A 26,324-nucleotide genomic window follows, 5' to 3' on the forward strand; every position below is an offset into this window, starting at 1 on the left:
GTCTTTTGACTTAAAGATATCTTCTAGGGCAGCTGTAAATAATTTTGGAGATATCGTGTCTCCTTGTCTTACTCCTCGGTTGATTTTTACTGGTCTTGTTTCGATTCCATTACCCAACGTCACTATCATTTCAGCTTGTTCGTAAGTATTCGAGATTGTATTCGTTAGTCTTTTCTATTAGGATTTTTAAAGTATATAGATGTTCACAGGTGCTGTACCCTTTTCTAAATTCGGCTTGTTCTACTGGTTGATATCCGTCAAATTTAATTGTTAACCTGTTTGTAATAATCTTTGTAAAGGTTTTGTAAAGTTGTGAAAGAACTGAAATTGGTCGATTATTTTTAAGACCTGTGATGTCTCCCTTTTTGTGTATTAGTATTGTTTTAGCAGTATTCCATTGTTTGGGTATGTTACCTTGGAATAGACATTTGTTAAATAGTATTTTTTAGATATGTGATGGCTTCTTCTCCTCCTTCCTTCAGCATTTCTGCTAGGATTCCATCGCTTCCAGGAGCTTTATTCCTTTTTATTTCTTTTACTGCTCTTTCTATTTCCTCGTGGATTATTTCGGGCATTACTTCTGAGTTGACATTTGTTATCTGCCTTTTTCAAGTTCTGCTTTGAGGAGTTAGGGGGATCGTTGCTGGAACGGTACAGCGTAGAACTTTTCAATTGAGTTTGCAATATCAGATTTACTTTTTTCTAGTTGTCCTTGTTCATACTTTTAATGGTTATTATGTTTTTCTTTCCTAATTTTGGTTTGGTGCATTTGAGACTTCGGTTTTTCTCTATGATTTGTTCTATACGGTCTCTTTGATGTTTTTAATGTCCTCTTTTATCTGTTTTCTTATTACTCGATTAAGTTCCTTAAATTTTGCAGTGTCTCTTTTGTTTTGCCTCAGAAGATCTTTGCTTTGTTTCAGCATGTTTTGTGATTCTACACTTATTTTGGATTTTCGTTTTCTGTTAGCGGTGGCCACTTCTTGCATTTAATAGTTCTTTTGTTATGACTTCATTGATTTCATTTAAGCTAAATTTATCTAGATTTAATTCTTTCGCGGGCTTTTAACTTGCATAGTTACGTAATCAGTATTGGTAATATTCGTTAACATTTTGTATCGTCACGATAGCAAGTAAAAAAAGTTAAGTTAATTCTTAATGTTTTATTTCTAAAGATGAGTGGACTTGTAAATACTTTTTCACGTCTATTAAGGATAAATCTCTGTACATTATTTGCAGTGAAGCTGTAACTGTATTCAACTATTTCAACCTCTCATTTATGACAAAATATAACTACATAGCTCTACCACTTATGAAGTTATGACTGAAGAAGAATGGAAGCAAAAAAGCAGGAGCTCTAAATACGTACGAACTACTAGATCAGCAAAATATTTTTTAAAAACAAAGCTGTTTTTAAAAATTAACTATAGCGTATTGTTACGATAGTTTTTTAAGATATATTCCTCTTTTTGTCTATGCTTCTCCTTCCCTCTTACTCTTCTTGCTTAACTGACTCCTGTTCTCTTAACTTTTACATTTTTATTTTATTATTTTCCAGTTTCTTCTTCAAATGAGCAACTTTAGATTCTAGAGTATCTTTTTCCTTTCTGTGATCAGTTGTGTTAGATCGATTTCTTAGAGACCTATATCTACTATTATTTCTAATGGGGCTTTGTGATGGGCTTCTGGATGTCGATCTGAACAACCTTCTGACCTCATTCTTTGGTTCTTATCGTTAACTGCCAGTACTGTAAAAGAATGTAGCCGAAAAAGTAGGTCCCCAGAAAACCACAGCTAAATAGAAAAAAGATAATGATCAGACTTTCTTGGAAGATTTTAAAAAGAATCAAAAGAAAGATAATGACTTAAAGTTATACGAGAATAGCTAGATAAATGAAGTAAGACCTATTTGGCAGAAAATAACCAAACATAGAGGAGCTATAAAGGCACACTAGGCTCAATGTGAATTTCTGTATCTTTTCAATGGTCGGTAATATAGAAAGTGAGAAAGTCTCGATGATATACGTACAGTTCAACAATTAGTACTGCCAAAATAACACATTAACAATGTGTTGCAACAACTTCATAGCAGCGTTTCTGGAGGACATTTTGATTTTACTTAATTGATTGCCACCGAAAAATAGAAGATTGGTATAAGAAATGCGATTTATACAATGACAGAAAAGGTTCTAGAACAAGGAGTCGTGGTAAAATGGTACAATATTTTGAAAATTATGAAAAATCATTTTAAACGACTAGTAGTAAATATTTTTGCAGAGAGAGAACAAGTAATTAAATAATTAATAACAAGTAAACAAAAAGCGATTACTGTAGCAGAAGCATACTGTAACACACGCTGTATCCAAACAATGAGTTCCTTTAGAGTTACATTGTGATCAATAGAATTATGGCAAGAATTAATGAAAATCTTGGGTATTAAGAAAACTCGTGATATGCCTCTCCATCCGCAATCGAATATAATGGTAAAAAGATATAAGTAATAAAACTGTTTGCCAATACAGATTGGGATACTTTCAGAATATTTCTACCCCTGCTAGCCAATAGAAGTTCTGAACATGAAACGACCAGTTATTCTCTATCAACAATGATGACAGAAAGAGAAATAAAGATTCTTTAAAATCTTATTTTTAGAAGATTGGCTTCCTGCGAAGAAAAACGTTCATTCCTGACGTCCATCGAAAATTTAAAAGAAAAACTGAAAAAAGTCTACGAATTTATTCGTAAAAGTTTTAAGCTTTAAAATGATAAAGCTAAGGCTAATCTCGACATACAAGGTACCAAAACAACTTTCGAAAGAGGTGACCCAATATGATTAGACAATCCGACAATTCCGAAAACGGAACAGATTCTATTCATTTTTTTGACCCACACAGCTAAGACAGGCCAACGTTTATCGGGTCAGCTAGTAGGATATAAGATTGCAAAAACTAACAAATCGTCACCTGATTGCAAATTTGTAAAAATTTGTACACACAAAGTATGTGACATGTTCTGTGCTGACAAAAGAAAAGAATTTTGACTCAAAAAGTTTGTCTCTTGAAAAACAATTACATCTATAATTGAAACTCAAAATTTAGTTGAAATATGAGACAAGAGGCAGAAAAAAAAGACAATCCAGATTCACGAACAACCTAGTTTTATAGTAGCGATAAGTCTCTTAGACCGATTTTTTAGTTTTGTGGTTTTCAAATATAATTAATGGACATTTTTGTTCTTCGTAAAACTTAGAAATTGGTTAAAACAAATTCATATATTTAAAAGTATTGTTTTATGTAAATTTGTTCAGTTTGGCAAATGAAATAAAATTTAAAATTTCGAATTTTTTATTTCAATCCCAATGTCCATTATAATGGACATGCTGTCTAAAAAACTGCAAAAAATCAGTCAAAATATAAATGTTGGGTTTTTATTAAAAAGACACACTAGAGATTTCATTTCTATTCTTGTACAAAAAAAATTGGGGTGTGAAAGGTTTATTTTCGAAGTAGTTTGATCATCTATCCATTGTTATTCGTTTCGTGTTTAATTTCTGACGTCATTTATGTTATTCATTACTTTGTTTTGCCGATAATTTTACTTGCATTTAATAAACACTATTTAAAATAAGCTTTTAATGTACTTCCTGCGTCATATACTACAAAAAATGCAAAATAAGAGATCTATAAAAAATTTGATTCTTTAATTTATTTTTGTTCACGTGTCAAGGTTAACATGCAGTAGTTATCATTTTAATATAAGACCGTAATATTTGCTACTTAACGCTACATAACGTTTTCAATTACTTGATTTATATTCAACGTCCATGACCTTTATCGATCATCGGATATTACGTTGACTACTATATTCTCTATGATAGTTTTATTGAGAACAGCTTCTAAAAAATAATGTAGGCAATTGCCCGCAATATTATCTTAAGTTTTTAAACAATGATGTTCTTTTTTGCCAGAACCACGTTTACCTTAAATCTTTTATTGTATAAGAAGAATCAAAAGTTCATAATTGTCAGAGTGTCTCGTAATGTGTCTTCCATCTTGATTATTTTTAATATATCTACCAATTGTGTTGTTTGGTTCAGCAATCGAAGAAACTCCTCGATTTTGATTATATCGACCCCACTTATCTTTGCTACATTTAATTTTAACTTAACATTGAGCTTTAATCTATATTGGTCACAGGTCTACCTATTTTCTTCAATAGCATATAAAACTCCTCACTGAAATTACTAACACCAAGGTAACGTCAGCATATTCAAAGTTTTTTATGGTTACGCCATTAACTAAATGTCTTCTATTATCGCTCCCTTAAAAAAAAGTATAAAGGTAAGAATATGCAGCTTTGTCGCACGCTTCTGTTTATATTTATTTATAATAAAGTATATGATGGAATCTTAATTAGGAAACAAGAACACATAATATAAACATAGGAAACCATTTTCAAGAGCAACTGAACTGATTAATAACACGAAATTATAGAGGATAAGAGAGTGGCGAGTAGTACTATTCTACAGTTCACAGTAGAGGATAGACTACTTCTGGGCTGGACAACCCGGACCTACGCTAGGTACTATATTTCTTTCTAAGCTTCTTTCCTAAAAGAAAATAGGCCCCAACAGGGAAGTAGCTGTGTCGACCCAGACTGTGGAGAATCCACTCTTCCATAGGCTTCGTCCAAAAACTTAAATAGGACAGTTCCTTCAGTATAACAGGAGTGTTAAAAATTTTCTTCGGACAGATGAGTTGAAAAACGACCATTTGAAGATCTTAAGAAACTATATCTACTAAAGGCTTTATAGTGCAAGATCAAAGAAAATATTTGTATTTAAAAATACAGAAAAATAATCAAAAATGAATACATCTTAAAGACAACACACATTTTGGTTTACATTATGTTTCTCTCTAATTCACGTATTTTTTTTAGGGAAAAGGCGTTGCCTCGGAGAAGCTCTTGGAAAGGCTAATATCTTTCTCTTTTTTACTGCCATCCTACATAACTTCTATTTAGTGAAAGCCGACGATAGTGAGTTAAAACTGGAAGGCTACGACGGAGTGACTATGGCACCAAAACCGTTCAGAGTCCGACTAATCGCTAGACAAGACTAAATGATCTAATTTGCTGTATTTATGATTAATCTGTAAAATTTCGTCAAATAAAAAAATAAAATAAAAAGTAATGTATTTTAGTAATTATCAATAGCTTTCTCCCCCCCTTATCATTATTTTTGTTAGATAAATTATAAGATCTTCAAGGTACTATCGAATCTACCTATTTTCCGCTGTGATTGAAAGATGAAAAAGTTTAAGTGTGATGAAGATGAAGTATGCGCTTGTAAATTTGCGAAAGAAAAAAATTGAATAGGAAAAAAACTAATTTCGTTTTTTCCCAATTAGAACGATGCTTCTGAGGTTTTTTCATAACACTAAAATGTTATAAAACATCTTTAACTTCAGAAAGTTAAATAATGTCTTGATTTAGCAATTCATCTTTAAAATTGTCTTTATTTTGACCTCTCACTAGGTTATAGAATGTTGCTGTAGATTAGAACGGTTAAATCCTTTCAACTACAGCCACTTCCATTAGATAAAGTGGTATCTAAATTTTCTTTTCCATACATAAAAAGTTCTATTACATATCTGGTTTTAATATGGAATTCATTATAGAAATTTTCTTTCTTCATGGATTGTTTACTGGACTCCTTAAAAAAAAGCTTCACTCTATAATAGGAATCTCCAAGTAACAACCCATTTCTATTACCTCAATTTAAACTTTTTTTAATAATCAATATTACGAAAACATTGCATGCCTAAACTAAGTGAAGAAAAATAGGTAAAATGCCTACTTTTATAATCTTTTGATAAACAATGACTTACAATATATTCTTAGAATATCAGTGTCGGTTTACATAATCTAAACCTCTTAAAAAAGTCTCTATCATTATAAAAATTAAAATGGTCGATTCTCCCTCAAATATCACATTCTCGCACTAAGTTTATAAACATTAAACATCATACTCTTCGATTTCAATAAATATTTCAATACCGGATCCATGTCTCTCACCTACAATAAACAAGAATATTGAGGTTATATTTTTTATTTCGCGATAACCTACAAAAATAACGGATTACAGACAAACTAATTTTGTTAGTAATTATATTAATGTGTAACTAATATTATTAATATTATGAATTAAAAGTAACGTTTCAAGAACAAAATATAATTGATTCATTAAACTGAAATGTCAGTTGGTAGTTCAGAATTCTTTCCTAGGTGGCATAGTTACCCTACCGGACAAGCAGTGTGATTTGTCGTCCTATACTTTGTTTCAAGTTAAGAAAATAACATTGCGCTTATGGACATCAGTGTTGCTAAAACTCTCAGGTATGTGTTGCTGTTAGATTGTCGATATATCATTCATTCTAATCAGAGCCGCATTCAGCACTGTGTAGTTGTAGTTAATTAATTTCACTAATAAAAGGATATGTATAGTTGAATACAAAATAATGCATTATAATTGGCGAATCACCACTAACGGAACGGAAGATTACAGCGAAAGAGTAAAAAAATTTAAAAGTTTTTAAATTAGTTTGTAAGTTGATAAAAGCTACATTTTAAAATTATTTTGAAATATATAGAGTATCCCAATAAATATCGGCGTATCAAAGTTATATTTTATCTTCTCATTCTTCTTCCCCTTTATCAGCAATCCTGCTTGTTCATTCGTGGATTGATACCTCTATGGAAGATTGCACTCCATCTTTTGCGCGGTCGGCCGATACTTCTTCTATCGATTAATGATTTATCTCTTGCTATTTTGACCACAAGTGTCTCCCCCATTCTGCTTATGTGTTTATTCCATTCTTTTATCTATTTAGTGTTCATTACCTAATTTTCACTTTTGCTGGACTATTATTTACAGACTTTTCCGATTTGGCACTTTGTGTCCGCCGATTTGCACACTATCAGATAATTTACTCACTGCATACTAACATCATCCTCATCTTCTCTATCATCGCTATCACTTTCATTACTGTCACTGTCAACCGTCACATTTATTACCACAGGATCAATATCGTCCATCAACCCGTCAATAACCCAAAATTTTTGCTCTTCCTTAGTAGCAAGTCTACAATAGTTTTTCCAGTTTTCCACTGTTAGTACACCAAGTGCATTTCTTATTAATTGTTCCATAGCAGCGGTCTTAAACTCTGTGTTTTGTGGGGCAATATGTCTTTTGACTTGACTCCATACAATTTCAATTGGTTTTAACTTACAATGGTATCGAGGTAGTCTCAGAATGTTAACATTTTTTTCTTTGCACATCTCGTCGATTTTATATTTTATGTATTTTTCTTTGTATGTGTTTACGACTTTCATGAGCTCTGATTTTAAATAATATTCTTCAAAAAAGATATCTTTTTCCAGCAACCATGTCTTAATTTCATCTTTAATGAAGGCTTGTGTCGGAATCACTTCTTCTCTCCTCGAATGGTACGAAGCGTGGTCCAAGACCACAACGTTTTTCTCTGGAAGATTGGTCCTCGTTGTGTCAGCTGTTTTACGCCTGTTGACAACCCCTTAACAAACGCATCCCTTATTGAAATCACTGAGAGGTGCTTCCATTCTTAGGAAACACTATGTCCAACATTCACCCAAGTTTCGTCCATATAAACGACGGTGTATCCTTGAGAACGAAATTTTTTATCTCACGCAAATACTGATGATTTTGCAAAAAATAAATTCATTTCATGGAGTATTCTCCACATTGTTGTGCGTGACTTGTTTGCTAAATCTTTGTCTTTTTTAACTAGTGCAAAAACTTTGTTCAATGTCGGCGGTAAATTTTTAAAGAAAAAACTATGCACGATGCCACGTAGCCGCGTATGACCTACTGCATCGTAAGTGAACTTTCTGCTGTTTACTCCACGTTTGGTACGTTTTCTTGTCTTTTTTATGGGCCTTAGTTCCTTCCGCAGTTTCTTTGCGTATTTTAGAAATAGTACTAAAACTTACTCCCGTCATAGCACTTACTTTATCGGTTAAACTTGTAACACTTTCACCACTTCTTAAGTTTAGATGAAAATTAAATACATTTAAAACAATTTGTTTTGCACGTAGGTCCAAATTACTCCCTTTGCTTAATTTTTGAATTTAAATTTTCAATTAACATTTAACTGTAAAGTCAGAATAACTACTAAATAACCACAAAGGCTTATTATTATTATGTAGTTAGAGACCGACATAAAATATCTGACATACGCACACCGTATTATTTTAAGTTGCAATTAGTAATTGCATTCCAAAGAGGGGTCCGTTTAATTGCTTGTCTTTAATAGGCGGCAAAATGCATGATTTAGCTAAGCAATATTTTCTACTGATTTCCATGATTCATGGCATATGGTATTCTCACCGAAAAATAAATAAACTGTCGTTACTATAATTAAAATAATATAAAATAAAATTATCTTTTGTAAATGGTATTTATTTAATTAAAATCATTTTAACTACTTTTCATCTCTTGTTTCGAATGGGCATTTTTGGTCAATTACGTTAAAAAACATTAATTTTAATTCATTTCTGTGTAAACTAAACTACAAATAATACAACCCTGCTCTATAGCCTTTTTTATATATATAGATAATAGGAAGTTGTTCGTGTTGTTTGAAAGGAAGTAAAACCAAACCAAAATATCGGAAAGTGCTACCAAAACACAACAAAACAAAAAAGAATTTTAAACCACCTGAATAAGGAACTAAAATTTGTAGAAAATCTCAACAGAAAGAAAGAATTCAGAGCATTCTATAAGAAAGTACATCAACAGAAAAGAATTCAAGGCAACCACAAGACAATGCCGAAGTCAAGTCCTATTAACAATAAGGAAAGATGTATTGAATAGATGGGTGGAATACTTTAACTAGGCATTTAATACGGAGAAAGAAGTAGAAAACCTGGAAGACGAAAGAGATGAAGTAAGGGGAGCAGACGAGAGGGAAGAACCATCAACGATTCCTGAAGTTAAAGATATAGTTAAAAAACTAGCCAGAAACAAATCACCCGGAATAGATAATCTCCCAGCTGAACTATATAAAGAATGTGGCTATGATACCATAATGGCATTACAGCAGCTTATAAAAGAAATATGAACACAGAAATCCCTCCCGAATGATATATTTGAATATTTTGCACATTACACAAAAAAGGAGATATCTTTGAATGCTCTTACCAGAGAGGAATTACGCTTGTAAATGCATCGTATAAAATATTTTCCACAGTACTGTGTCACCGTATTGCACCATATGCAGAACGGATAGTAGAAAAATAACGCTGGTTTTAGAGGTGGTAAATCGACAATTCATCAGATTCCAACCCTGGAACAAATTTTGGAAAAAAACACTGGAATATGGCATTAATACTCATTACATATTTATAGACTACAAAGCAGCCTACGACTCTGTGACAAGAAGAGAAATGTTCAAACTAATGAAAGAGCTAGGAATACCAAATCAGTTGGTAAATTTAACAAAACTAACTCTTGAAAAAGGTTAATGTAGAGTACGAATTCAGGTATAACTGTCTGAACTTTTTAAAACAAATAACTGTATTTGTATCTATATAGGACTAGTATACTGTTTAATCTGACTCTGGAAAAAGTAATACGTATGTCACAACTCACAACCACTGGCTCAATACATAATAATACAGTATTGTATTATTGTATATAGTAATACAGTTTGATAGTCCCATTGGCAAAAGAAGAAGAGGAAGACCAAGAACAAGGTTCCGTAATAACATCGATGAAGACATGAGAAATATGGGAATACGTGCTTGGTGAAGAAAGGCGATGGATAGGGACGACTGAAGAGAAATTCTCAAGTAGGCTAGGCCCCACGCAGAGTTGTAAATCTAGAATGATGATAATATATTAATATTACATTAACACTTGTCAGAAGGAGTCCGGGATGAAAAAAATCGCTGGCCAAAGAACCTGAAGATTACAAACAAATATTACAGACCTTTTACGCTCTGCTGCTATTAGCGTAAAAATGATCATGATAGTCACCAACATTCGTAAAGGAAAAAAAAATTAATTTTTTTTCAAAATAAATTTTTCGATGAGTAAAAATTTTTTTACAGGAAAATTTTTAAATTTATATCGAAGTAGAAAACTCAAACCTTAAAATTTATTACAGATTACTAGAAACAGAAATAGATGACAAAAATGACGAGAAATAGATTAAAATTTATTTAAAGCAAAATATTGAATTGAAAAACTTTGCTTAATAGTCACTTATAAAATAACATTTAATATATTGCGCATATGCTGGTCTAATCGACAAAATTTCAAGTGAATGCCAATTACCAATACCCAGTCAGTACCAACAGCCAAGCCGAAAATTCTTACAAGTCAGTTGCACTTTGGAGTGTGCTCCACGTGCACCATGTTTCTGTTATTAATAGCTACGATCACGGTCTTGTCAATCACTTTACTCGTTTTACAATTGAAAAAACCGAACAATTTTCCTCCAGGTAAGTAGATTAATCTGTGTGTTTCCTTTTGTTTTATTTATAAAAATATTCTATGAGACCATGGTTAACATTTTTTTTTATTATATAATACTTCGATAATCGTAAGGTAGATTCTTCTGAACGTATTTGTTTTGTTAGGAGATAAGCTTACTTAATAACAATGTTATTTTAAAACAAAAGTTTTGAATATCAGAATAAGCTACTAATAGTTTCTTTTATTAAATTATTATTTTATATTATAAATTATTAAATTTTCCGTTCAAAGTGTTATTTTTATATCCTCACATTTTTGTTATTTTTATATATCCAAAAATCAGTTATTATAAAATAAAAATAATTTACGTATCTATAATATATCTATATATTGTACCATCTCATTCTTCTACTATTTTTATGTAGGCATATGGTCTGTTTTTCTTTAGTATATGTATCCTCTTATTCTATTGAAATATTGTCATTCCATTTCTTTCTAGGTCGAGTTAGGCTTCTTCTTCCGACTGGTGACTCATCTCGAGCCATTCTATTATATATTTTCTGCGATTCTGTTATTGTCACTATTTCATTCTTCCTTTCGAAATAGTACCCATGTTCTCTATTTTCACGCATTTTTGATGTCTTTACTTCTTATACACAATCCAAGTAAGCCTCTTTTTTATTATTATATTAATCCTATCTATCCTATATCCTTCTTTTTCTTCTTGTGTAGGTTCCCTCTGTATTAACTTAACGTCGGAATTTACAGATGTTTTAAACAGCTCAATTGTTGTAAGTCCCAACAATTTATAAGTTCTTAAACCAGGATTTTTTCTCCTGCCTTGACTCCATTTCCCTTTTATTTTTCCCTACATAGTCCAGTCGTCAGAGATTTGACCCCTAAAAATTATACGAACAAGCTAAATTTTGCCCAGAGTATCACTTTTGGAACCTCTAAAAATGATACAAAAAAGTTTACCACTTTAAGTCCTGGGTTTCCCCTTAAAACCCCCCTCGTAGAGTGGTAAAAACACAAAAAAATGATTTATCAAGAATATTTACGTCATAGAAAATGTTTAAATGTGTATTAGCACTTTTTGCGTAGAATTAACCGTTCTCTCTTTAATAGAACGACGATTTTGAATGTCAGTTCCGCGAGCGAAATCAATCCTAAAGAAAAATTTGTATCAACTCGACGGTAAAAATCGATATCTTTTGATCAGAGTAACTTATGAAGAAAAATCAAAATTCGTTTTAAAGGTGAAGAGTGCTGATTTCGTATATATATTTTTTATTTTACCGCAAATGAGGTCAATTTCTATAAAGAGGTTCAATAAATAAACTTTGTGCGATTTTTGTTATTTTTATGATTCTGGTGAGATCATTACTTTCATTGACCGGTCGTAATGAAATTTCCATTGTTGGACCAGTCTTTAAAACCTATAGCATGAAAATTCGATTTTTATTTTGGACAACAAATATGAGGCATTTGAAATATGACTAAAAACGCAGAATTTAAACTTTTACATTACAAATGGTCGCACTTCACCGGAAATGCCTCCAGAAGTTAAGATCTTTTAAAAAACGTACTAGTATTTAAAAAAAGCAGTTTTAAATGTTTTAGATCGTTTATAATCTGAAAGTTTAAATTCAGCGTTTCTTAAGCATATTTCAAATGTCTCACATTTGTTGCCAAAGCTAAAAACTAAAATTACATGCTATAGGTTTTGAAGTTTAGATTTTAGTTATAGCAACTTCATAGTGGAAGGTCAATGACAGGAATACATTGTATTGATCTGATGAGAATAATAAAAAATGACAAAAATCACGCCACGTTTATTTATTTAACAATTTTATAAACATTGAGTTTATTTACGGCAAAATACAAAACATTCATATGAAAGCTGCTTTCTTCACCTTTAAAACGTATCTTGACTTTTATCGATAGGTCACTCAGATCAAAAGATATTGAATTTTTAAGCTGATACAAATTTTATTGAGTATTAATTTCGCGCGCGTAACTGACATTCAAAATCGCCCATCTTGTTGCAATAATTGTTTCTGAGAGAACGGTTTATTCTACAAAACAAAATGCTAATAAATGTCTTTGTTCAAAATTATCTTAGCTACATTTTTATTTGAAACATTTTTTTCTATTTCGTACAGATTCTTAGTTAATCGATTTTTTTCGTTTTTTTCCCTCTACGTGGGGGGTTTTAGGGAAAAAACCGGGGGTAAAAGTGGTAAACTTTTTTGCATCTTTTGTAGCGTCCTAAAATTGATATTTTCGGCAAAATTCAGCTTGTTCGTATGGTTTTTATAGGTTCAGTGGCATTTTCGTTTCTGACGACTGGAGTAACATTATGTTTTGCAGTATTACATGACGTGTCCAAAGTATTCAAGCTTTCTTCTTTTTAAAGTGCCGATTATTTCTTTGCTTTTTTCATTCCCTGCAAAAATTTTACATTTGTTTTTTCATGATATTTTTAACATGCGTCGATAACCCAGCTTTCAAACACCGCAAGCTTATCCATTTTAATTTTCCTGGGTGTACAAACCTTTTCAAATTCAAATCCATAAAATAGAGTTGAAAAAACATAACTTCTCAACATTTTAATTCGGAGCCTTAGGTTGAGGTTACAATAAAGAAATCGTTGGATCTATATAAATGCTGCTGTTGCTACTTCTATTCAGAGTTTTATTTCATGTAAAAGATCCAACATTAAGAAGAAGAAGGTCGGTTATTATACTATCAAAATTTTTTATATCCTTTCATTCTTCCTATATGCTCATTGCGTATGACAAGATAACACGGGGCATTATCTTTCCTTTTAATAACCATACATTGTGTTTTTCTAAAATTCATTTTTAATCCACAAGTTTAACAAGTCTTTTTACTAAAATAAATATAGATGGTTGCGTTTCGATTCAATTCGAGTCTCTCACCATTCTCCTATGGGTGAGAACAAAGACTAAGGAAGTCTTTGTAAGACGACTGAATTGAACCGACGCGTACCATCCAAGTAAAATAATGTACCAATAAATGCTAATAGCGACCTTTAAGTAAATCAGTAAACGTCAGTGGCGATAGTGATTAAAGTAAACTGTAAACCATCGCTAATAAAACTTAAACGTTGATGTTAGGAATATTTTTTTTTCACTAGTACATCAAAAATTTAGTCAAGTTTAGCTATTATAACAACTATGTCATCCGCATGTCGCATATTGTTAAAAACCTACCGTCCTACTTCTTTTTTCTTTTTTTCTGTTATTATTTTAATCTTTGTCATATAATCAGCATTTTTATACCCTTTCCGATTCCGAAACTGTTCTCTTCTCTTAGTTGATATCTATCAAAATACTCGGCATTTTGATGCTTATTTTAAACATCAAAGTGTTTTGGGAGAATTATACTTACGGATTGATGATGATCTTTCTACATATTTTAGCATTTTTTATTGTTGTATTTCTTCACGCGTTTTATTCTTTATGTTGTTGCATGCAAAAGAAGTTGTTGGTACAAAATTTCCTAACCCTAAAGCCTGATTTCTCTTTTTTTTCTCTACCTTCAAGTTAAATTAGATCTAGCATAATTTTCCATATACCAAGTAAGAATCTTAGTCAGTAGAGCAATCCAATTTATAATTTTTTTTTATGGTTTGAAGTTATGAGTGCCATCTTCCAATCTGCTATCTCCTAGTTATTATTTACCTACTGGTTCATATACCAGGGTTTTAACACATTCACTGTTTCACTGTTTTTTTTAACAATTCTGCAGGAATTTCTTCTGGATCTTCAGCACGTTCATTTTTGACTTATTTTTTGATTATGTCAAAACCGATGGTTTGGTACTCAATTAATAATTCACTTAATGAGATTGTAAGATATTTATCTTTGTTTGCTATAAGTTAATTATTTATAAGTGATGTAGGTATAGGATGAATGCTATGATCTGATTCTTTTTATAAATTGTTATAATTACGAACATTTTTTTCATCCAAAGTACCTATTAATTATATCTGTGATTTTTTCTCCCACAAAGCTTTATTTGCCGTCCTAACAGTTCGTGATATAATTCCTTTTATTCCTAACTTCATCTTACGCTTTCGTGTTAACACTTTTAGGTACAACTGTCTTATTCCATCTAATTTTACTACTTAATACTCACTAAAATTTTGACATCAGTTGTTTCTTCTGCGGTATATCGAATCCTGTTCACTACGCTTTTGTAAATATCTTTTACAGGTTTTTAATCTAGCTCTAATGCATCAGTAGTTTTTCATCTAACCTCTGTATTTTCGTGAGTTCAACTGTCCAAATTATATTTTTTATTATCTATCTTTTTGTTTCTAATGGTTCTCCATCTGTAAAGATGTTTCTTTGTTTAAGTCATAATCATAGCTTACTTTTGATTTACAATTAGGAAATAACTAGTAAATTTCAGATTTCTAGTGTGTTTATATTATCTTGTAACTCCTTTTACAATATACAATTTTTATTAACAGATGTTATGAATAGAGTGAATCTAAGTACGTTTCCTAGTTATAGATTCTTCTTTAGTGTGGAACAGTTCTTATTTCATATTTTCCTTATTGCACATTTTTCTATGTTTTTGAAGATGCTTCTAATTACTTTTATTAAACTCTTCTATGTTTCGTCCAACTTAATTTCAGCAATGAATTTGCAAATTTCCCACAGCTCTAAGACAGAAAACGATTTTATTAAATCGTCTTTATCTATGACCATCAAAGCAGATATCTATCGACTTCAAGCAGGAATTAAGCAATTATAGATCTAGCCCGGCACAATCATCATGTCATCATAGTATGCATACCACAGCATACAACACATAAACTCCAACCTTTGGATAACACATTTATGGGTGCACTAAAAACCCATTACAGAGAAGCTATTCGCCTTTGGATGCGTCATAATGAGCGGCGGCTAGGACCCTATTATATCGCAGAGCTGCTCAACCAGGCAAATGTTCAGTGTCAAACTGGATCTATAGCGATCAATGGTTTTTCTAAGACCGGAATATTTCCTTGTCAATTAAATTATTGTCTTGACCAAAAGAAGATTTCTACACCTAGCGCTTCTGGTTTACAAGTTAGGTTGGCGAAAACATTTCTTAACAAAAGGGGACAAAAAAGAAAGAAGGTGAACTATGGGTGCAGTGCATTATCTACGAAATGTGGGCCCATCGTGATTGAGCAAACTGCGAAAAAGACATTTAAGGTTATGATTTTTGTCGACAGTTATAAATGTAATATTAGTTTTAGAACCCTATACCTTTAATTTTTGTTGATATAAGGATGAATTTTTTAATGATGATGTGGATCAACTTTCAGGGGTCCATCACTTTTTTCGTCGAGCGAAAATTAAACTTTTTCAGAATTTTTGTATTTCTTTTTGAAACTGTTTTCAGGATGTTAATTTTCTTAATAAATGTAATAAATTATTAATCACACAACAAGTTGATGTTTAATTATAGTTTATGATAGTTACAATACGCGACTCTGTTTTGTTTTATTATCGTATAATTTCCTCTAATTATTTATGACACTTATAAAACACATACGTCGTATAAAAAGTTCAATTAACAAATTGTTATGCCGTTCATAAATACTAATAGCTGATTTAGTGATTTGTTGGACGCTATTACCAACCACACTGTTTGTAAATAATTTCAATCGAATTTCGATAACATCCATTAAACAATTATTTAATAGTTTTTTATTAGATATAGATAATACATAAACTTTTTAGTTAGTAATTTAAATTGTTTCCAAGAACGAGATAATGCTAACTTTTATTGTGTAATTATTTTTTTGACCTTCCCATGTTTAAATCTAAAGTATTTTTACCCTTCATCAGTTTGTAGAGGTCTTTTGGGTAGGTGCCACATGTATTTGAACTTTTTTTATAATTCAAATGCCCTATGTCCGGACTTCTCTTTCGAAAATGCGAAATAACACGCAGTCGAATGTTGTAGAGTAAATGATTTAGTAGCTCAAAATGGGTCCACTTAATGTAACTGCAAAATGACTAAAAGTATGGAAAAAGGTAAATATTTTGATGAACAATTTACACAAAAGAATTCAACCCCAATTTATAACCTCACAATATAAAACAACAATTAATTATTTTTAGACAAACAACTTGTACCTTTACCCTGAGATGCTTACATACAAATTACGAAATTACTGTTATATTATTTTACAAGCGCTCTAATTATACTGAAAGGGAAATAACCTCGTATTAAATTAAGATATCTGTTACAATTATATAGGAAAACTTAGTAAGTTAAGATTATTGTGAGATTACAAATTAAGGGGTATAAATTGTGATTGAACAGTTTGCAGTCTTTATATTTTATATTGCTTTTCTTCTGCGATCCAGTGCCTTTTTATCGCACAAAACATGCCTGACTAGCTCGTTCTCTTTGTTGCAAAATCTACAGATTAGATTTTCGTTAAATAGTGCCATCGTATTCAAATGTCCTTTTACTGACAAATGTCCAGTTAGTAACCCTGTTATGATTTTGAGTTGATTCCTCTTCATTTTGCGAAATAGTGTAGCTCTCTTTTCGCAGGTCTAAGTTATAAAACTTTTCCCATGAGTTCCCTTAATATTTGCAATAAGTCAGGCTAGGACCTACTAACAGATTAGGATTCAGGAAAAGGTTACTGTACTATAAATTCTTCGCTGTGTGCTCTTTAAATATGGTCACATAGCAACGTTTGTATATTAATCAATAGACACACACTAATTTGATAATTTTTCCAAAGGTTTTCGACAAGATACACCACGAAACACATTCCTGAAAGGAAAGATATTGATGATAAAGATCTGCGAACAATGACGAATTTATATTTGCTAGAAAATTGATTATATTTTCCCAAAATTTTTATTCCTGAATTAATTTCACAAATCGTAAATTCTCTTTAAAATTTGTAATTACGTAAAGTAGGGCGATAAGTTTTACAGGAGTTTAACTTAGTTTTTTAATTAGTCTTAATTAGCTAGTATTTCCGTGACAAGTAAAAAATATTTTGCTCCGTAAAGTAAATAATTTAATATATGCGTCATCTGCATATTTTAAAAAAATTAATACTATAATTTTAGTAGCGATAGCCATAGTATCACTACGTCACTGCATAATAATGTAAGAAGTAATTTTAAATTATGCACAGCTTGTTTCAATATAATAAGCAATTTATCATACGATGTCAGATAAGCTTAATTTTCATTTGTAATGCCACATTTTTCTCTCATATTTGAAGATAAGATAAAAAAACACAAAAAAGATGTTACAGTACTCTTGACTTGTCAAATTCAGACGAAATAATAATTTGATAATAATATGCAAATAAAGATAATTTGATAGTCATTTTAATTATTATATAAACTAAATAAGATGTTTAAAAATGATAATTTTATTTATTTGAAATTATTTTAAAACTAGAAGTGTTATAAAAATTTTAACAAATTATTCAATATTGGAAATAATTGGATGAGATTTATGATTAAATTTTGGCAATCGTTAAAAATCGAAACTTTTTGCTTAATTCATAGCTTGTTTGTTTATAACAATTAAATAATCTAATTAGCGGCATTTAAAAGACCGAGCACTGAAGTTTTAACTGTACAAAGTTTAAAAATTTTATCTGCGGCAGCGTCGTCTATAAAGCTTCAAAATGACTAGCTTTCAATTCGTTTAGCTTGTTGTGGAGGAAGGGGTACTTTAAAATCCGCGCTTAAATAATCTCCGGTCTTTGTTGATAAATTATGACGTTTCTTTTTTAATTTGTATGTACTCTTTTTTAAATTACAAATGTGCCATTTGTTAATAAATATATTGGTAAATTAACCATGTAAATTGTTTAAACAATTTTCGACAAAAAAAAAGATTTTGAACGAAACTGCTAGAACGATTTTTATTGGAAAACATAGAAATACATCATTTACACTTGAATTTATAATCAATTGTTGTAAATAATTGATAATTTTTTTTATTAATCCAATTTTTTTTACAATCTATCTATACAATCTCAACCTAAATGTTTAGGTAGATAATAGACAATAAGTAATAGGACTGACAATTCAAGTATTATATCATGCAGGGAAACGTCCAGTGATGCATCCCTTTTTTAAACTTTGTGATGGGTAGCTCTTTTAGATAGCACTCAGTAAAACACAGGTTTAAAGTAAATAAAAATATATCCGATATAAATAAATAACAAAATAAAATTAGATTCTAGGTACTATATACAATAAAAATAAAAACGTCAATCCTGGCGACGACGGCGTCCACGGCGGTATGACCCACTGTTTAATATTTGCGAAAAATAAAATATAATTAATGATATAAAATCTAATCGGCAAAATTACGCTTTGTTAATATACTTACACACACGACACAGACGGCAGGAATGGGTCAAAGGAATAGAAATGGAGCGGGCCAATCAACACTCGGCCCGGCAAGGAACGGACGGTGTCCAATCAGTACTTGGACACAAGAGAGAATATGTATGTATCAGATCAATACTCCAAGACCGGATACAGAATTGCCACAACGTCAATACTCTAGTAGAAGCGGTTGGACTTCAGTCAATACCTTAGGGCCAGTGGAGTTGTTGTAAGATCAATACTCCGACAGAACATTGCTTTCTTTTGCGGTGGCTGCTCTTTTATACGGTCGAAGGCCTTTCATTTCCTCTAGAACACATCGATGGAGGAGGAACTTCTAATAGGGATGCGTGACTACAAAGCGCTGATGGTATCGAGGCGATGCAAACCGTTACAACTTCTTATTCTTCTTCTTTTTATATAGACATGACTCTTTTTATATATACATGTTTTTCAATGTACCCCCAGTATCTTGTCGTTCCATAGTGTTTGTGGTCTTTCTACTGATCGTCTTCCTCATCAACTTTCTCAAAAATTTAAAAACATTAATTCAACTACATCTTTTAAAAACCAAGTCAAAGAATACCTAGTGACCATTTGTCCTTATACATTAGATGAATATTACGAGAGTGTATCTGTGAATGCCCAAGCTGCAACATAACCAAATTTAATATTATTTTAATTATATGTCTATGCTGTACGTTTTTATGTATTTTAATGTTTTTTTTTAATATTTTTAATGTATTGTTTCCATTTGTTGTAATATTTATAATCTTAGTTTTGACTTGCTGTAACTTACAGTCAAATAAAATGTGTATCTATCTATCTATCTATTGGGGAACCGTCTCTTGCCGTCTTTACTTTTTGTCATTCGGCTTATATGATGGTTTTACTCTACTCTTCTATTTTTTTACCCAGTTTTTGATGTTGTCCACCTTGCATCTACGTCGTATATCTGTACTTCTAGCTCTGTCCCATAGTGTCTTACCATAACTTTTTCTAAGTGTTTTCATCTCTGCTGTTTCTAACATGCCTTTTGTCTTTTCTGTGTCAGGTCGTATTTCTGCCGCGTATGTCATTATTGGTCTTATGACTGTTTTGCAAATTCTGCTTTTCATTTCTTTCCCAACATTTTTATCTCTCCATATTGTTTCATTCAGGCAACCTGCGGCTCTGTTCTCTGTTTGCTCTATTCACTTGATCTTCTACTTCAGTTTCGAACTTTCCGTAGCTAGATAATGTGATGCCTAGATATTTAAACTCTATCTAGGCATCGATAGATATCGACGATGAAACAGTTATATGCTGTGAAGAAAGTGTGAGGTTAAGTGATACATCAAACGAAATCTTGGATAAAGGGGCTGACGATGAGGACCCGAGGATAACTGAAATCAGGTGCTTAAAGAAAATTATTTATCAAAATGATATTATAATATCAAATCAACAAATAACGATAAATTTACTGAAAGAACAAATTAACCGACCAGTCGCCATCTACTCAAGAAAATTTGAATTTAGTAAACCACTCTAACAGAAACCTCAATTTTGAACGACCGATACAGTCTAGCAGTAAAGAATACCCAAAAAACAAAAAAACTACACCCGCAAAAAATATTGCTGTTAATGAAGGTCTAGCTGTTGATAAAGAAAGGAGTTCCCCAACAAAAACTGTGTTTAAAAATGTTACCAATAAAAATAAACAAGTTGTTTCCTTAATCGAAAATAATAAACAATTATCAGCTGATATCTTAAGAATACAAACGGAAGCAAAATGTTCAGATATTATTAATTTAACAAACGATGATAATTTGATAAATATTGAGAATACAAATTCGGTTACAAATACTAGTGGGCAAGAATGGAAAATGGTTAGACACAAAAAAAAGGAATGGACGTTTTGTTATAGGTAATAATGAGAACTCAGAAATCAGTGGTGTCCCAAAATTTAGCCATCTCCATGTTACTAGAGTAGACCAACATACAACGGCAGAAAATCTTAAGAAGATGTTAGAAAAACACTTTCCAGAAGTAATATGTACGTCGTTAATGGCTAAGCATCCCAACATATATTCATCTTTTAAAGTTTCAATTTTTGAACAAAATTTCAGTAAAGCGATGGACCCAAAACTATGGCCAGTAGACTCCTATGTAAGTAGGTTTTTTATGAAGCGTCCAACACATACGCAAATAAAGTGAATTATAAACAAATGACTTTTAAACAGGAAAAAGGAACGGATGAGTACGATCTCCTACTGTCAAATATTCAGGGACTAAATCAATTTAAAATGGATTGTTTATTTGCCGATTATAAGGAGTCTGACTTGAAATTTCTTTGTATGACTGAGACGTGGTCAGCTGATGGCGAGGTGATTCATTATAGTTTTCCAAATTTTAATATTGTAAATTCTTTTAGTAGATCCCAATATAAATGTGGTGGCGTTGCAATTTGGGCAAGGAATGATATGAAGGTTAGTTTCATTTTACTCGATCAGTACTGTGTTGAAAAAGACATTGAGGTATGTGGGCTGAAGTGGCATTATAATTTAAATCAACACACAATTTTAGTTTGCTACAGATCTCCTAAAGGTAAATTTGATGTATTTTATGAAAAACTTAATCTTATTTTAAATTCAAATTTTAAACCAAATCAATTCTTATTTTTAACAGGCGATTTTAATGTAAATTCCATGACACTAAATAATTCACACAGATTTTCTGGTCTTCTAGCATCTTATGGTTTGTCACCCAGAAACTTTACACCTACAAGGTCGACTTCCACATGCGGAAATATTTTGGATCAGGTATATACATTTTGGATGTACTCCTCGATATATTGTACAGATATGGTGTTAGGGGAGTTGCCCATAGTTGGTTTGGTTCCTATCTGAAAGACTGGCATCAAATAGTTAGAGTGAAAAATAACTTCAAGATTTCAATGTCTGATCCGATTGTTAATAAAAATGGGGTACCACAAGGCTCCATATTGGGCCCGATATTATTTATTTTGTATATTAATGAACTACCATATGTAATGTCTGATGCATTTGTATCAGTTTATGCTGATGACTCAACAATGCTATATCGCGATAAAGACATAATTTTTTTACAATATAAAATAACAAACTCACTGAAGACCTTCTCTGATTGGTCCAGTAATCAGTCGCTCCTGTTCAACGTTCACAAAACTAAATTTTTATCATTTACATCCCGTTCAAATTCTACTAAACCTGATTTAAGTATTTCCATCAATGGTGAGGGTATTTTGAGTTGTAGTGATGTGAAGTTTTTAGGAGTGACTTTCGACTCTCATTTATCTTTTAAGACTCATTGTTGGAATGTATGTAAAAAACTTAATTCTAAATGTTATCAATTGAGAAATTTGGGTAGAATACTTAGTCTGCAACACCTTCGTCTTTTTTATTTTGCTGAGGTACAATCGACAATGAGTTACGGTATAACTGTCTGGGGTGGCTCTTCTAGTATAAAGGACGTTTTTAAGGCCCAAAAGCGTATTGTCAGATGTATTGCAGGTGTTCCGTATGGTTGGTCTTGTAAAAACCTATTTAGAGATTTAAATATATTAACAGTGTATGGAATTTACATTTTGGAATTATTGATACTAATTCATAAAAATAAAAGAACTTTTTTATGTAACAGTGATATTCACTCACACAACACAAGAAATAAGAGACAGTTTGTAGTACCCTATCGACATTTAGAAATAAGTAGGAAGTCATCTATTGTCTCTGGTTTACTACTGTATAATCAACTTCCTCAAAAATTTAAAAACATTCATTCAACTACAGCTTTTAAAAACCAAGTCAAAGAGTACCTAGTGACCATGTGTCCTTATACATTAGGTGAATATTACCAGAGTGTATCTGTGAATGCCCAAGCTGCAACATAACCAAATTTAATATTATTTTTATTATATTATGATGTCCATATTGTACGTTTTATATGTATTTTAATGTTTTAAATATTTTTGTGTATTGTTTTCATTTTTTTGTAATGACTTTATAGTGATTTATATTATACTTTGTAATTATTTAAAATTTATATTTATAACTTTAGTTTTGACTTGCTGTAAACCTTGTTGTAACTTACAGTCAAATAAACTATCTATCTATCTATCTATCACTTGTTCTATTATCTGACCTTCTAGCTTTAATTTTTACATCCTAGTAAATTTGCAGTTATAACCATGCATTTTGTAATTTTTGGGGAAATTAACATGGCAAATTTTCTGGCGGTTCTATTAAATTGGTGCAGCATACGTTGTAAATCATTTTTACTTTGAGATATTAGTATTGCGTCGTCTGCCTAGCAGAGTATTTTAAGTTATTCTTCCATTTGGTATTCTTTTTTAGTTCTTACTTTTTTTATTATTTCATCCATAATCAGGTGAACAATAGAGGACTTAGGAAATCTCCCTGTCTTATCATATTGCCAGCTTCAATGAGATCAGTTAGTTCTTCTTCTACTTTTAGTTTTATCGTGTTGTTTTGGTAAATATTTTGGATCGTTGTGATTATTCTTAGAAGTATCGATCTTGCGTACAATAAGTGGATAACTTAATTTGACCCGGTTAAATGGTCGATGACGCAATACAAATATAGCGTCAATGCATAATCTTCCCGACCTAAAACCTTGTTGTTCTTCTGCTAGTGTTATAATTCCATTCTGTTTATTTGTTATCACGTTGATTGTTAATTTTAGAGTTTTTTTTAATAAATTAATTACGCTGTAATTTTCCGGGTCCGATTTTTTTCCCTTTTTGAAGAGAGGTATTCGTGATCTCCATTGAGGAATTCTATTTTGTTCAGATCTGGTCCTCCGTACTCTAGGAGTTCGTTCGGCATTATGTCCTCTCTTGGTGATTTTCTGTTTTTTAGATAGAATGTTTCCTTCTGATTGTGTTTCATTTTTATTCTTTTTTAAACTTAGTCTTGAATATCAACTATATTTGATAAATATTTATACACCTTTAGTTTAATAAATGAACTCTAACGGAACCTTTTGTTTTAACCTTCGAACTGTATGCGGTTTATTCACTAAACTTATTTTTGATATAATCTTTGATATTAGTCCGGCGTCTTGATGGATGGATTCATTGGTTATGAATCATGGAACTCCTAGTATTGTTTTTAATATGTTGCATTGGAATAAATTTTATTTCCACGTAAAAGTGTTTCTTTCTAGTTTGGATTAATTTTGTAGACTGGATTTAACTTTTAGCATTTATTTTTCAGGTCCAGTATGGTACCCGATTATTGGATCCGTATCAGCCGTAAAGAAGGTGGCAAAAGCTTATGGTGGAGCACACGTGGGGTATTCGAAGTTGGCTGAAATGTACAAAACCAACGTTCTGGGGCTGAAATTTGGCAAGGAGAATGTGATCGTTGTCTTGTCGTACCCTCTAGTAAAAACTATTTTTACATCAGAAGAATACGAAGGGAGACCCGATGGATATTTTCTTAGATTAAGATGTATGGGAACTCGACGAGGTACACATGTACTTTAACAATTAAATGGTTTTTTACGGTTTGCTATTGATTCATTTTAGGTATAACAATCACCGATGGGCCTCATTGGAAGACGCAAAGAGGTTTTGTTACGAGCCATCTTCGAAGTCTCGGATATGGAAAAAAACCGATGGAGAGACTAATACGCGAAGAAGTTTCCGTGCTTCTAGCTGTCATAAAAGAAAAAGAAAATCAAGGGATTCGAATTGGTTCTATTTTAGCATTTTCTGTGTTAAATGTATTGTGGGCGCTGATGGCCGGCTCCAGGCTAGATCGCAATGATTCGAGATTAAAAAGGTGAAGTTTAAATTATTAAATGTTAAAAATAGTATAGAAGATTAAGGAGGGCATTGTTTGCCTGTTTTTAACTTTTTAAATGGTACATATATTTGAAAAATTGGATTTTTTTAATATTCATGCATTAAGTGACAGTTTTATATGTCTAAGGGTCTATCATAAATGTTGTTTCATATTTTCTAATGTTTAGATATTTCTTATGTCTTTTCTACATTCTTCTTCCTACTGTGGTTTTACATTTCTTGAGTATTCCGAGGTGTATTACATTTAGAACAGTTTGCGATATTGTACCTGTATCATTATGACTTAATTAACGGACATAAATACTTCGCAGTAACAGACTATGATATTTATAATTTAAGCCTAATTTGATTCAAAATTGGATCGCCAGATGAGTAGTACGGTGATGGATAGGTGCTTATGGCATACTGCTCGGTGAACGCTAATTCATTACTCTAAAGCCCATTGAGAATTAAATCATATTTTCTGACTAATTTTTTAATGGTTTGTTTAAATCTTCTTCTTTTTCTTCTTCCTCGTTATAAGCAATTCTGCTTGTTCATTGGCGGATTAATACCTCTATGGAAGGTTGTCACTCCATCTTTTGCGCGGTCGTTTGATACTTCTTCTGCCGATTGGTGACTTATCTCCTGCTATTTTGACGCTCCGTTCGGCTCGCGGAGATAAGAATACGCCGAGGTCAGAAGGCTCTGCCTGTCGTAAGAGGCGACTAATGGGTAGGAACTGAGAGGTGGAGAGCCGTCGCTTGAGGTCTCGGGTTTGTAGAAACGCACACGAATGCTTAGGCGCCAAGGTCACCGGTCTACACTCCTAGTATTCGAGACGAGACTCTCGTGGGACCACTCTACTCTCATTCCAAGAGAACCAGGCGAGGTTGAACGAGCTGGGCCCGTACACACCTCTTTTGGCCTTGTGTCAAGCGTGGTGTTGATGTCCCGACACGTACCCGCCAGGAGATTTAAGAGTGGTAGAGGAGAGATCCTCGACGTCGACCTGTCTACGTGCGAGGTGGAAATTCCTCCGCCTGCGTCACCTATCAGCCTGTGGGAGGGAATAACGGGTAGGTGAGGTAATCGCAACACAGGTACTACGGGGAAGGTGAAGCCAAACGAAACGTGCCTGGCATACGTGGCGTGGCACCTTTATTTTGGTGGCGGACTCGTAGGGGCAGTGGAGTCGTTAACGGTTGTATGCCGAAAGGCCAGGTAGACCGGGGTCCTGCCAAATTTTATTTGGAGGGCACAAAGCATAGCAATGCTATTTTGACGACACGGGTCTCCTCCATTCTGCTTATATGGTTATTCCATTCTTTTTTTCTATTTTGTGTCCATTTATTTATACACTGTACGTTACATTTTCTTTAAATGTCTTCACTTCTCTTTCGATCTCAGCGTATTTCCTGTAATTATTCTCAGTACTCTCATCGCTGCCGTTTCTAGTAGTCTTTGCGTTGCGGCTGTATCGGGTCTTGTTTCTGAGGCATATGTCATTGGTCTTACAATGGCTTTATAAATTCTTGATTTCATCTCAGTGATAATGTCTCTGTTTCGCCAT

At 32.2% G+C, this 26,324-nt stretch overlaps 2 protein-coding genes across 3 annotated transcripts in view; both read left to right on the plus strand.

Moving 5' to 3' along the window:
* Window positions 1–5,175, plus strand: part of LOC140432927 (methyl farnesoate epoxidase-like) — a 37,443-nt gene extending 32,268 nt beyond the window's left edge. For both annotated transcript variants that reach the window (XM_072521103.1, XM_072521102.1), the window contains exon 7: window positions 4,939–5,175. In XM_072521103.1, the coding sequence (XP_072377204.1) occupies window positions 4,939–5,120 (182 nt within the window). In that variant the 3' untranslated portion in view covers window positions 5,121–5,175. The remainder of the gene's footprint in view (window positions 1–4,938) is intronic.
* Window positions 5,176–10,325: 5,150 nt separating this feature from the next.
* The window catches only part of LOC140437335 (uncharacterized), a 43,900-nt gene continuing 27,901 nt past the window's right edge, over window positions 10,326–26,324 (plus strand). The window contains 3 exon segments of the mRNA XM_072526812.1: window positions 10,326–10,542; window positions 24,180–24,434; window positions 24,494–24,749. Of these exon segments, the coding sequence (XP_072382913.1) occupies window positions 10,365–10,542; window positions 24,180–24,434; window positions 24,494–24,749 (689 nt within the window). The 5' untranslated portion in view covers window positions 10,326–10,364.

The sequence above is a fragment of the Diabrotica undecimpunctata genome, chromosome 1 (assembly GCF_040954645.1).
Source record: "Diabrotica undecimpunctata isolate CICGRU chromosome 1, icDiaUnde3, whole genome shotgun sequence".
NCBI classification, from domain to species: Eukaryota; Metazoa; Arthropoda; class Insecta; order Coleoptera; family Chrysomelidae; genus Diabrotica; species Diabrotica undecimpunctata.